Genomic DNA, 13,773 nt, shown 5'->3' with positions numbered 1-13,773 from the left:
AACACATATACCTCCAAACACCCCCAAGGTTTTAACTTTTAACATGACAAAACCATACCACTATACAAGAACTTGCTACATATAAACTAGAGTAATTTAATAATTACACCCTTTTATAAATCACTTTTTTAAAATTACTCCCTTTTGAAAACTTTTTAATAATTTACTCCCATAAAATGTTCTCAGGTTAAAAAATTGCACCCAAATAGACAATCCGGTGAAAAGTCATGTTTTAGGACCGTTATGCCCTTGTTTTATTAACCTAACATTCACGTTTTACAACTCTCAGTCATCTCTTTCATTTTCATCGACCTTAAAATTCCAATTTTTACTCAAAAATTCTCCCCCAAATTTGCGCTTGGTGAATCCATCCCTAATTTGTGACGATTCCAGATTCATAGCTGTAAGTTTCCTCCCCAAAATCATGTTTATAGTATTAATTTGTTAGTTGTAAAGTGTAAACCCTAATTTCTGGGTTTGCAAATCAATTTCTGGGTTTTTTGCGAATCAATTTATTTGTTCATAGTCATATTTTGTGTGTCGTGACTTGTGAACCCTAGTTTATGGGTTTAATTTGACAAATTTATTTGTTCATTGCCTTAATTTACGTGGTTTTAATTCAAATTTCTGGGTTTCTTACCCTAATATATGTGTTTTTAAGAATAATTTCTGGGTTTGTAAGTAGTATTGTAACCCAAATTTGTGTGTTTAAAACCCAAATCACAAAATAAAACTTACTCGGTGAAGTGGTTTTGGGAAAGTTTACTGGGCATTCATCGATAATCCTAATTAAGCAGGTGAATGAACACACGCTCTTTTTTTCTCTCACATATTTCTGCCAAGAAACAAACAGAACTACAGACATAATAGACATTATTTTGCTATAGGTTGTTGCAGTAAAGCAGCTAGACAGGAACGGCCTGCAGGGAAATCGAGAGTTACTGTGCTGAAGGGCTTCAGAGGCTTTGGGTGTATGAGTTCATGGGTAAAGGATCATCTTTTCGGGAGTTGTCGAACCTTCCTGAGTAACCTTAATTGGGAAAAAATGGGGAAATTACAAGAAGAGGGTGTATGAATGAAGTGAGGTGAAGAGTATAAAGGAGAGAGAAGAGTGTAAGAATATAGTATAAGAGGGTAGAAGGGCATTTTCGTCATAAAAATAGGCTTAAAATCAGAAAATTAAAATAGTGACGGAATATGTCACCGGAGTGTCAAATTGGGTGCAATTTTTTACCTGAAAACATTTTATGGGAGTAAATTATTAAAAAGTTTTCAAAAGGGAGTAATTTTAGAAAAGTAGTTTCATGGGAGTAAAATATTGACGGAATATGTCACCGGAGTGTCAAATAAGAGTAAATTAGAAGTTACTCCAATTTAAAATCCAGTTTTTTAAAAATAATCTTTTATAAAAAATTACATAAAAAATATTCCCTTAAATGCATGCACTTTGATCAAAAATTGCTTCAAACTTTTAATTTAAGTGACTTATTCCGTTTGTTATTGAACTCTCCCTCCATTAGTGTACATAGTTATAACTTTTAAAGTATAATTTGACTAAGTCACATACGAAATAAATTCAAAAAAAGAAAGCATAAGTCACTTAAGTTGGAGTTAAGAGCGAGTAATTTCTAATTTACTCTTAGTTTTTAACCATTATTTGGTTCAGTTGCTGCACTATTAAGACAAACGTATCAATCTAAATCGGGTTAATATCGGGTCGGGTCAAAATCGGGTCAGGAATGGTTTTTCGGGTTCGGGTCACTGATTATCGGGTCATGTCACGGGTCGTCACCGGGTCGGGTTGGTTTCGGTTCAAAAAAAAAAAATCGGGTTCTAACGGATCGGGTTTGCTCGGATTCGGGTCGGGTCAGACTTACCCGCTCTATTGAGTGCTACTTATAAGTCATACTCAGATAGTCAGATCCTTAGTTTGGGTATCCGGTCGGATCATCGGGTTATTTTTGCCCTAACCTAACTTAAAATAGACTTATTTTAAACGGAACCAAATTAGGTTGTCAATCTGCAATCATCCTTTCAATCGAAATCCCTCTTTTCTCCAAAATTAGGTTTTATCCTTTTGTAAACAATGACGACAAGAAAAAAGCCCCAATTTTTATCAAGAAGTAACAATCATCCGACCCAGATTACGGAATTCAAGTTCTTGCCACCCGAAATTTGGACTCAGATCCTTGAAAAATCGCCGGCGAAAACCCTATTAAAATTCAGGTGCGTATGTAAGTCTTGGTGCTCTATTATTGATCAAACTGAATTCATTCACACGCATCCTCAAATTTCCCAAATCCTCAATTCTGGGAATGATAATAGATCATTATTATCCCTTGAGCTTGTGGAATACCATGGAAATCGATGTCCAGGGTGTTTGTTGACACTTCGTCATCCCAAAACGCTTCAAGAAACCAGTTCCATTTTCAGGAAATCTGATTTGTACTCGTACCGTATTATTGGTAGTTGTAATGGGTTGATCCTTGTTAATAGAATTGGTGGTTTTTATGTATACCAGAAAGATTTGAGACTGTGGAACCCTTGTATTCGTAAATCATTGGTAATTCCCGCTTGCCCATTTCACCGATCTTTGCTACTGGATTGTGTTTATCTGTTTGGTTATGCTCCTGTTAATAAGGATTATAAAGTCATTGCGATTGCATCGGAAAAAGGTGAGGGTGAAGAGACTAGGAAGATGTATGTTGCAATTTATACACTCTCTGATCAACAATGGACTATTAGAAATGATGAGTTGAATATCAAGCTTCCGAATGTTATTGATATGTTTCTGCCATTTTACTGTTTATCGTCTGCTGTTTTCTTGAAAGGAGTCGCATATTGGCTTGGTAATGTTGATAAACAAAGGAATGAATTAACTCATCTTGGTTCCTTTGACTTTGATAAGGAAGAAATCGTCTTATTGGAACTGCCATCTAGTTGGGGCTCATTTAAGTTTCTGTTTCTTTTTGGTGAATCCCTTGCGATTTTCAGAATTACTGAGGTAGCTTCCAGCATATGGGTGCTAGATCAGGACAACAAAAAGGAGCCATGGACTCGAAGGTTCTTGGGGAAATCAAGTCAGGATGGTTATAAACTATTCAGATGTTTTGTAAACGAAAAGGTTTTCTTTTGCGAGAGTGATGGTGGCTATTTTATTTGTGGGAATAAGTCGTATAATATAGCCAGTTGTGAAGTGCGGGAGTATGAAGGTTTTAATTACTTCAAATTACAACTAGAAATGTATTTGGAGAGCTTGGTGTTGTCCAACGTATATGGAGCACGCGATTTGAGGTTTTTCCCATGATTGAGTTGATCCTACTCTGTTGTCTTACCAATGGTCACCAACCTATGCCTAGATAAATTATTCATATTGTCATAGTCTTTTTCTTTCGGCTGTCCATCTGCCTTTTATGCCTAGAATAGGTACGAGTTTTTATGTTTTATGATATAAAACATATATTACCTTATATGCATTAATGTATCTGTTACATATATGCTGCACCTCTGGTGTATATATGAAACTCGCTGTCATTCTTGAAAGTCAACATAAAATCAGATTCTTTCTGTACATCTATTAAATTACTCTATATGAATGATTGTGCTTGCATGATGAGTAATATAATATTGTTACAAGTGCTCTTGGTTACTTTATGTTCTGGTAAGAAACTCATTGAAAAACCATAAAATATACGGAGTATTATTGTTGTTTTTGTATCAAGGTCAGCATAAAACGAGACTTGAGAGAATTTGGATTCATAACCTCTCGTGCGGAATGGTTTTGATGTGCTGTTGGAAAGTTGTGGCTATTTAACCAAAACTGACCAGTTGTGCAAACCATTTTAAGCAGGTGTGTTTGTCTTGCTTATGGTTCAATTCAAACCTGATTTGGCTACCTAATTTTTCAGTCTGTGAATTACTTGATTCAGTATCATTCTCGTGCCTCTCTTACGTTTTGCATTGGATCATATAAATACACCACGCTTTGCACCCTATAGCGCGCTCGCATATTGACTTTGCGCTACAACCTTCTTTCTCCGGATAAATTGCAATGGCATCACCCACACAAGTCTCCTATGACCTATGTGGGACATTTTTTCAATGGATCGTACTCGTATCCTATTGCAATAATGGTGTTACTTTGGGGCTAGCGTGCACCTGTGGTTTGGGTCGCTTTTGTGGGTCATGTTTTACTTGGTCAACTTGTCATACTCCCGAATTAATCGCAACTTTGAATCATTTATAGTAAATTTGCGTCTTTTTAACACCGTTAAGATTATGTCAAAAATTGATGGATATTTTTTGGTTGATTTCTAATAATTGTACAAAAAAGCATGAAAAAAAAATAACGAGAAATGATTGTTTTTCAAAAATAATACTCCTATATATGTGTAAAATTCACATGCTATTGAATCTTTAAATGTGAAGGTTTTTGTGTCCTACTCAGTGTCTGACAATAGACTTTAAGGAATAATAAAATCAACGTCTTACTGGTACTTTGAGAGTATGTTCATCAGTTCTATTATGTTCAATCAATTACGATTTCTGTCAAGAGGGAGCTCATTGGTTTGGAAAAGGTCCATATGGTGATATGGGGGTGGTACTTATTCCCGTTATTGATATGAATCAACTCAATTTGTTTCCTTTGACTTTAATACTGAGACGTTCACCTATTTTGAACTGCCAGGAGTCGGTTAAAGTACGAGCCTCAAGGTTTTTGTCCCTTCTTGGGAACTCAGTAGCGATTTTCAGTATTTCTTTTGAATGTTAAAAGAAGGTGCGGACTTCAAGGTTTTCTAGACATCCAAATTGTGATGGTTTAACAAGTATTTGGATCCTGGAGGTATGCATCGACATTCTATTATGAGGATGATGATGATGATAGATGGTTTATATGTGGGACGAAGTCCTATAATATCGCTCCTTGCCAAATACAGGAACTTGGAAAATCTCTGAGCCATAATGTAAGATTTGAAAGGTATTCAGAAAGCTTGTTGCTGTGCAGACTGCAGAGGATAGGGAGCCGAGGATTTGACGTCTTTCCCATGAATAAGAAAACCTTTGCTGGTAATTGGTAAACAATGGATATGTCCATTGCTACTCTTTCTAGCATATCATTGGTGCTGTTTGGCTTTGTTAATCTTCATTCTGTTGTTGATTGTAATTGCCTGCAACCTTGCATTGTGGCTGCAGAAGAGAGGGAATTTGTGTTATTTAGCTGTTGTATGGCTCTTCTTATTTCTTGCTTTCTCTGTTTCAATGTTGGCTAAGGAATGCAATTCCTGCTTCTTATTTGGATGTTGATGTGGTGCTTGAATTTTAATCACTGTCCGTCGCTATATGATTGTGCAATTTAATGTACCGTGTCATTCATTAGATATTAACCATTCAATTTAGTCTTGATTTGAGTTGAGTAAGACACAAGGATGGTGAAGCATCCCACATGAAATTCAGCACCTTCGCATTTATTTGTTAGGTCTTGACTGTGAGATGTCTTTTTAGCCTAGCTTTCCGCCATCACATAACTTTTTATTGCACCCTTTTTAAACAACCGACAGTTAATTCCCAATGCTACCGACTTCTTATTATTCTGTGCTAATTTATCGTATCTTGCTGAGTATTTAAGTTTTATTTGACTTTAATTATTTATGCAAGCCAACCAATTTATGGTGATTGGAATGAGAAACTAGAATAGTCTATGCAAGCCAAGTACTCCGTATTATTTTAGTTACTCCTATTATATTAGAACATATTATAATGCTGGCTACTTGATAATAGGAGAACTGATCCTGCCGTAGCCATCGTATAAAAGTCGCGCCAAAGTCAACAGCTGAAGCAAGGTCTCTAATGCAAATGGAGAGCAAGGAGAAGGAAATTTCAATCCAAGGTAGCCACGGATACTTCAGGTGCGTATGTAAATAAAATTCCGCAACATAAAATATAGAGTCCATTGCCGGAGTACCCCTTCAATTGAATTCCATCTTTTCTCCAAAAATTATCTTTTGTAATTGTAAACAATGACGACAAGAAAAAAACTCCAAGTTTCATCAAGCAGTAACAATCATCCGACCGAGATTTCAGAATTCAAGTTCTTCCCACCCGAAATTTGGATCCAAATCTTGGCAAAATTGCCGGCAAAAAGCCTATTAAAATTCAGGTGCGTATGTAAATCTTGGTGCTCTATTATTGATGATCCTGATTTCATTCACATACATTTCAACTTTGCCAAATTCCCAATTCTGGAAATAATACTAGATCATTATTAGCCCTCGAGGGTTTGGAATACCGTCAAAATCAGTGGGCTGGGTGTTTGTTGACAATTGTTCATTGCGAAACACTTCAAGAAACCGGTCTCATTTTCAGGAAATCTGATTTGTACTCGTATCGTATTATTGGTAGTTGTAATGGGTTGATCCTTGTTATTAGAAATGATGGTCATCCTTTTTACCAGAAAGATTTGAGATTGTGGAACCCTTGTATTTGCAAATCATTGGTGATTCCCACTTGCCCACTTCCCTCATCTTTGCTCATGTATGCTGTTTATGTGTTTGGGTTTGCCTATACTAGTAAGGACTATAAAGTCGTTACGATTGCATCAGAAAAATGTCGGGGTGAAGAGACTGGGGTAAGGTATGTTGCAGTTTATTCAATCCGTGATCAACAATGGACTGTTCGAAATGATGGTTTGAATGTCCGTTCTCCAAACATTATTGGAAGGTTTTGGCCATATTATTGTTTATCGGCTGCTGTTTTCCTGAAAGGAGTGGCGTATTGGCTTGGGAATCTTGATAGAGATGGGAATCAGTTTTCTCATCTTGGTTCCTTTGACTTTGATACGGAAGAGTTCGCCTTTTCAGGACTGCCATCTAGTTGGGAAGAAAGAGGCTCTTTTAGGCATTTGTTTCTTCTTGGGGAATCACTTGCGATTTTCAGAATTTCTGAGGTAGCTTCCAGCATATGGGCGCTAGATCACGATAATAAAAAGGGGCCATGGATTCAAAGATTCTCAGGGAAATCAAGTCAGGATGGATATGAACTATTCAGATCTTTATTAAATCAAAAGGTTTTCTTTTGTGAGAATGACGGTGGTTATTTTATTTGTGGGAATAAATCGTATAATATAGCTAGTTCTGAAGTGCACGAGTTCAAAGAGTTTAAAAGCCTCTCTTTACAACTAGAAGTGTATTCGGAGACCTTGGTGTTGTCTCAAGGATACGGAGTAAGTGATTTGAGGTTTTTCCGATGAATGTGTGAATACTACTTGATTTGTCTTATCAATAGTTTTGGGAAGAACCTCTGGCTGTTAGTCAACCAACCTTAAATATGTCAATTACTACTCATTCCTCATGATGTTTGCTCAGCGAATTCGACGGTTTTATTTCAAGGCGGGTCGGGTCCGGGCCGGGCCGGGCCGGGTCAGTCCGTGCTGATGGCCAGCTCTAAGTACATCCCACTTGAAATTTGGACTTGCATCCTCGCAAATTTACCGGCTAAAACCCTGGTACCATTCAGGTGCGTACGTAAATCATGGCGCTTCATCATTGATCACCCTGATTTTATTTCCATGCATCTTAATCATTGCAGTATTAATTCCGGCAATCATAAATTCTTATTAGCCCTCGAGGTATTGGGACACAATCCTGAATATGGAGGATACTCGTTGACAGTTCGTCAGGCCGACACCCTTTCAAAAACCGCTTGTATTTTTGAGAATAGGGATTTACACAAGTTCTATATTATACCCGTTTGTCTTGCCAACAAAACCATAGTTATACCCTTGTATTCGGAAACGCTTCAATGATTTCCGTGTTTAATACCCGTTTGTCTTGCCAACAAAACCATAGTTATGTCAATGGCTACTCATCCCTTTTGTGTTTGATTAGTAAGGATACTTTTTTATTACTAGCATATGGTCGTAGGTAATTTATTTATTTCCTGGCAGTCCTTAGGCTTTTGCAAAGATATGTATTATTACTAGCATATTGTCGTAGCTAATTTATTTTTAACCCGACAATCCCTTGAATTATCAATTCTGCAGATATGAGTTTAAGTTGTGATTTACACATTAGGTACTTTTTCTTTCTTTATCTCTATTTTCTTTACATTTTTCAAGATTGTTAATTGCTTAATTTCTTATTTCCACATTGAGCGTCTGCTACATAATACATATGCTGCAAAAGATGATTTGAAATTTCACATCTTGCATATGAGTGATTCATTTGTGAGGGGCATTCGCTATGTTCTGGCTTTTTCGACTGAGTAGGGATTTTCCTAACCTTTGATGCGCAATAATTGAATTTTGATGCACAGTTCTAGGTTGCTAGATTATTTGTCGTCATAGTTCATTGTTGTTCAGCCAAAAATTGACCAGTGCGTAACATTGAGATTGCTGAATGAAAGTGATTTCATAGGTGGAACCTATGAAATGGACAAGCCATCACACATAAGAAATCTGAGTTATACTCTTAAGAAAATGGACAAGCTACTAGCCTAGTAGCCTACTACACATAAGAAAGAAAAAAAAAAGTATATTAATTGGCATTTGGTGCTTTAAAAACTCTTTATGAACTCAACGGTTTAAATTGTGATTACTTTATAAAAGTGATTTCATCGTTACAAGTTACAACGCTAAAACCTACTTTAAGACATACATATACTGAACGGAACTAAATGGTTTGGTGAGGAGTCAGTTCCGTAAAAATTAGGTTATAAACTCATGAAGAGATAAAGGTTTATCAAGTGGCATTTTAGAGCATTAGATTTTAGGAACAAAATGGTCGCTCTTTGTTAGATTTTTCAACCCAATTTTACGAAATTGGGTGAATCGCGCACGGTCCAACAACCAGTATAAATAGATCTATCTAGTATAAAAGCTAGGTTCTTTGGAGAGTTTCTATTGGCTAATAGATTTTCAGAAAAAAAAAAAAAAAAATCAAAAGGTGGTCCCACATCAAAACATGGGTTTGGTGTTGATTTAATTGCAAAGTGTGTTAAATTGTCTACAACCCACCTTCAATCGTATGAATTTATTTCACTGAATAATTAATCTTTTCAAAACCAATGTTAAGAGTAGATAATTTTATATTAAAAATTATACGTTTATGTGGGATCTGATAAAAAAATGAGACTAAATATAATACTTCTACTATATTTATTAATCAATACATTATTAATATTATATCACTAATATTTAGTGTTAAGTTGTTATTCTAATGAATGAAAATTACAACCAGTTCTCTACAAAAAAAATATACATCCATAAATCACAAAAATATAATTAATTATTATTATAAAAAATGACATATGCTACATATTAAGATAATGACATGAATGTCATTATTGATAATTAAATTAGTCAAAAAATTTGAGATTTAAAACTGATGAAAAAAATGTGAAGATTTCTATTAACTCATTTAAATGATATGTAGTAAAAGAGTGTTATATATCCTCTATGTTGTCTAAATTATGTTGTCTAAGAGATTTAAGTAGAAGATATAGTACTCTAAATTATGAGCGGTTTTATTACGGATTTTTTCACCATTTAATTGGGGTTATATATCCTCTATGTTGTCTAAATATCTCAATGACCAATAAAACGGGTAGGACGGGCCGAATCATACGGATCAGGTAAGTTCAAATACGGGTCGAGTCATGGGTTGTGTTAGGGTCAAAGAATCAGAGTACGGGTCAACAATTAATATCTAACACCTTTTTATAGATTGGAAAAATATTTTTTAAAAATTAAAGCATATTTAATATTAGTATTTTAATCATATTAAATGTTTACAATAATTATATTGAAATAAATTTTAAAGTACTTATAATACTTTTTTAATTATTTTCAAATATAATATATAAATATTAATATTTTACTAAAAATCATGATTTATCTTTGCTCAACGGTTTGACCTGTCCGAGTCGGGTTTCAACCCTAAATAATTAAGGGGTTATTTCGGGTTCGAGATTTTCAGGTCTTAACCCTGAAAAAAACGGATGGGGTCGGGTCGGATTGAAATTTTGTTAAAATAATATGGATATGAATTGTACACATAACCAACTCTAAGTTGTTGTGTTTTACATTTTATATAAGATAAGATTGACTTTCGGATGAGTTATTATCAATATACGGAGTATTAGTACCCAAAAAAAAAAAATCAATATACGGAGTATTAGCTTGAAGATAATCATCTAACTACAGAGTTTAAAACAGGCCGTGAATTTCACGGGTTTTAAACTAGTAAGTGTATAAATACTAGACATCAATTGAATTGCAATACCATTTCCCACTCATTTGACAGTACCCTTATCAAACTTCTAAATGAAAAACAGTAAGAATCCCACAACTTTATCGAATTTGGTCTATATTTCTGAATGCAAGTACTTACCACCCGATATTTGGACTCGTATTTTGTCAACATTACCTGCGAAAACCCTATTAAAATTCAGGTGCGTATGTAAATCTTGGTGCTCCATTATTGATAACCCTGATTTCGCTCACATGCAAGCCCAATTCAATTCTGAAAATAATACGAGTAATAGATTATTAGTAGCCCTCGAGGGTATGGGATACACTGGAGGTCAAGGCTGTGTGTTGACAGTTCGTGATGCTCAAACTCTTAGTAAAACCAATCACATTTTTAGAATACATTCGTACAGGTACCGTCTTATAGGTAGCTGTAATGGCTTGCTTTTAGTTGAACGATCTGCTCCTCAGGGCTGCCTTAAGGAATTGAGATTGTGGAACCCTTGTATTTGCAAATCATTGATACTTCCCAATTGCCCACTTCCCTCTCCTTTGCTAGACAATAGTTGGTATTTGTTCGGATTTGCCCATGATAATAAGGATTATAAAGTTGTTGCATTTGGATTTGATAATAGTCAGGGGATAGAGAATGAAAACATTTATTTTGCAGTTTATACTCTCAGTAATCAACAATGGACCGTGAGACATGATCCCCTGAATGTCAGTAGTTTGAACAATAATGTTAGTATGTTTTGGATGTTTAATTCTGTATCAACCGCTGTTTTCTTTCGAGGCGCAGCACATTGGCTTGGAAATAATGATAACCAAAGGCTTGCATTTACTCATCTTGGTTCATTCGACTTTGATCAGGAAATATTAACCCTTTTGGAACTGCCATTTACTTGCGAAGAACGAGGCTCCTTAAGGTTTCTTTTTCTTCTTGGGGGGTCGCTAGCCGTTTTCAGTATTTCTGAGGTAAGTTCCAGCATGGGTGCTAGAACAGAACAACCAAAAGGGGCCATGGACTCTATGGTTTTCAGGGAAATCAAGTGAGGATGGTTATGAAGTATTCAAGTTGTGCTATAGTAATTTTGAAAAGGTGTTCTATTTTGAGAATAATGATAGCGGCTATTTAGTTTGTGGGAACAAGACTTATAATATAGCTAGTGGCCAAGTGCATCCGTTTAAAAGATATATGAGCTCTCATTTAAAACTGGAAATGTATTTGGAGAGCTTGGTGTTGTTCAAAGGATATGGAGCTCGTGATTTGAGGTCGTTCCCATGAATATGAGAATTAAACAACTACTGATGTTAAAACCATTACTGAATATTTGGTGCATATGCTGCAGCTCTGCGATATATATGAAACTCTCTGTCATTCTTAAGAATTAATGTGAAGTCAGAAAACCCTCTGTTGGAAACGATGGATATAGCAGTCACTAGTCGTCTTCTTGCTGTTCCATTAGCTTAAATTACTGTTAGTTCTATCATAATGCTGTTAGCTTGTTCCTGCTTGGTTTTATTCATTACGGGATTTCTCGACAATGGATATGTGTTCACACTTAGAAGCACAAAGGTTAGTACTCCGTAAAAAGCGAGAGTAAGAGAATTCGGACGTGTAATCTATTCTTTAGTACTTTGTATTAAGTTGTATCTTAAATTCTTAATGTCTTGCTGAGCAGTTAAGTATTGTATGGTAATAGGGAGCCTCCATTAATCCCAAGGCTGTCCGTCAAACTTCTGCTGAGTTTCAGGTGCGTTTGTAAATACGGGTGCTCTAGTGATGACCCTTATTTCATTTATATTCATTTACGAGCTACTACTATACAAGAACAATTATTGCGAGAAGAATCGAATTCTCGTCATGTAACGCTTGGGGTATAATGGTAACCAAGGAAATTGGGTTTACAGTGATCATGGAGATGGAAAAGGATGGCAAACAGTGATCATGGAGAACTCTAGCAGGGACTATTTTCATTCCATCAAAGACCGAGGTGAATTCCAATACTGGCACATTGTTTTTTTTATGCGGAGAAATCTTATTCAAAGTAATGTGTGTTTGCAATTGAGTTGTAAGTTTTAACCGCCTTTTTCCGTACCACTGCAGCATAGGAAGTCTAGGGAAGAATAATGCTGCAGATTTTGTACACAACATCGTCCTAAATGGCGCGTTTATGAGAAATACTACCAATGGCCTAAAGGAGTAAGAGTTGGCAGGTACTACAAGTCTACAATATTACTTAATGCAGGGAGGATCAGGTTATGCATAGGCGATAAAGTTCGAAAATGTGATGATGGAATTACTAGGCTGATTCGTTCCGCCTCACAAGACAGATCCATGGTGGTGTCGTCTGTTTTACACGACGCTGCAGTGGCGATGTCCAGTGGTTCACATATACGAACATCCGCACCCCATCCCCTTTCATCCCTTCCTCCGTACGTACGAATTACTAGAGTTTGAATTACGGTACTAATTATTCAACTAGTTAACATAGAATTACGTGTAGGGTCATAAATCAAACGTACTGTAAAAAAAATTGAAAATTCAAGAGCATTCAAAATTTCAGTCAAGTTGATGAATCCAAAAATCAATTGAGTCCAATTCAAATATCTTCATTTTCCACTGTAAGTTTTTGTTACTCATGATTAAAATGATTATAGTTAAGTTAATGGATTTAAAATAAATTGAAAATAGGTGTGCAATATTAATAAAAGTTGAAATACAAATGACAAGGGTTAGAATTGGTAAGTTGATATCATAATTTGGCGATAATAGTAAGACTCAGGTGATAGAAAGTGTTGGGAATGTAACCCCGATATTATTGATAAGTTAGTAACATATAGAGTCTCTATTTGTTTAGAATTATATATGTTATATGTAACTAGTATTACATATCAGATGTTTATGTTACTAAGTGTAAATATTAGGAGTTATGTAAGTTAGGACTTGGGAGCTTATATAAATAAAGGTCATTAGTTATTGTTGGAAAGTAAGAGAGTGTATGCTTAATATCCAGAGTTAAGTATAGTTGGAAATCTTAGCTAGTAGCTAAGTGTTGGAGGATTGAGATTGTCAAAATAATATCGAGTACATGCTAGAATAATTAACGGAATATTCTTATATGGTGTATATATTGTTAAGTAATGTTAGGAAGGTAGATATAGCTATTACCTTATGATAACACTCTATTTTACTCGTTTTTTACCTCACATTTTATTTCTTATTTAGTCAAATTTGTACCCTAATTAGTGATTATTCACTCATTTCAGAATAAAATAGGATATTAGCTAATCTTATCATAGTTGTTATCTATTTATATTATACTAGTTGGTTGCACCGCGCCCGAAAGCGCGCGGTCCCCCAAGATATTTTAACCTACGATGTTTTATGTGCATGCTAGCGTATGTTTATTCGGTTCGACTGTCTATACATGTTGAGTGTCGATCACATTGAACTCTTGTTATATTGTTTTCATAGTTGAATCGATTGAAAAAAAAAAAACAAATTACAACTATTCGTAAATAATTCG

At 35.3% G+C, this 13,773-nt stretch overlaps 2 protein-coding genes across 4 annotated transcripts; both read left to right on the top strand.

Annotated features, from left to right (window-relative positions):
- Positions 1–287: 287 nt before the first annotated feature.
- Positions 288–12,834, top strand: LOC141586538 (F-box/kelch-repeat protein At3g23880-like). Of its 3 annotated transcripts, XR_012519566.1 has the most exons (7): positions 1,961–2,226; positions 2,995–3,850; positions 4,688–4,843; positions 4,938–5,067; positions 5,779–11,997; positions 12,155–12,237; positions 12,351–12,834. XR_012519566.1 is itself a non-coding variant. In XM_074407799.1 (2 exons), the coding sequence occupies exon 2, from the start codon at positions 2,087–2,089 to the stop codon at positions 3,305–3,307; it is 1,221 nt and encodes a 406-aa protein (XP_074263900.1). In that variant the 5' UTR covers positions 288–403; positions 888–2,086; the 3' UTR covers positions 3,308–3,636. The 3 variants fall into 3 exon arrangements, 1 of the variants encoding a protein (XP_074263900.1); XR_012519565.1 differs by lacking the exons at positions 12,155–12,237; positions 12,351–12,834 and having other exon boundaries at positions 1,961–3,426; positions 5,779–9,146; XM_074407799.1 differs by lacking the exons at positions 4,688–4,843; positions 4,938–5,067; positions 5,779–11,997; positions 12,155–12,237; positions 12,351–12,834 and adding an exon at positions 288–403 and having other exon boundaries at positions 888–3,636.
- Positions 6,018–7,246, top strand: LOC141587799 (uncharacterized). Its single transcript, XM_074409268.1, has 2 exons — positions 6,018–6,157; positions 6,256–7,246. Exons 1-2 carry the CDS (start codon positions 6,018–6,020, stop codon positions 7,244–7,246), a joined length of 1,131 nt encoding a protein of 376 aa, XP_074265369.1.
- Positions 12,835–13,773: the final 939 nt, after the last annotated feature.

This window comes from Silene latifolia, chromosome 6 (assembly GCF_048544455.1).
Source record: "Silene latifolia isolate original U9 population chromosome 6, ASM4854445v1, whole genome shotgun sequence".
NCBI classification, from domain to species: domain Eukaryota; kingdom Viridiplantae; phylum Streptophyta; class Magnoliopsida; order Caryophyllales; family Caryophyllaceae; genus Silene; species Silene latifolia.
This window is presented reverse-complemented; position numbering and strand designations above follow the sequence as displayed.

Excerpts from the sequence above, each read along its gene's own strand:
- LOC141586538 (XM_074407799.1), top strand. The coding sequence starts at position 2,087 with ATGACGACAAGAAAAAAGCCCCAATTTTTATCAAGAAGTAACAATCAT.
- LOC141587799 (XM_074409268.1), top strand. The coding sequence starts at position 6,018 with ATGACGACAAGAAAAAAACTCCAAGTTTCATCAAGCAGTAACAATCAT. Across the intron at positions 6,158-6,255 it reads AAAAGCCTATTAAAATTCAG|ATCATTATTAGCCCTCGAGG; the intron begins GTGCGTATGTAA and ends AAATAATACTAG.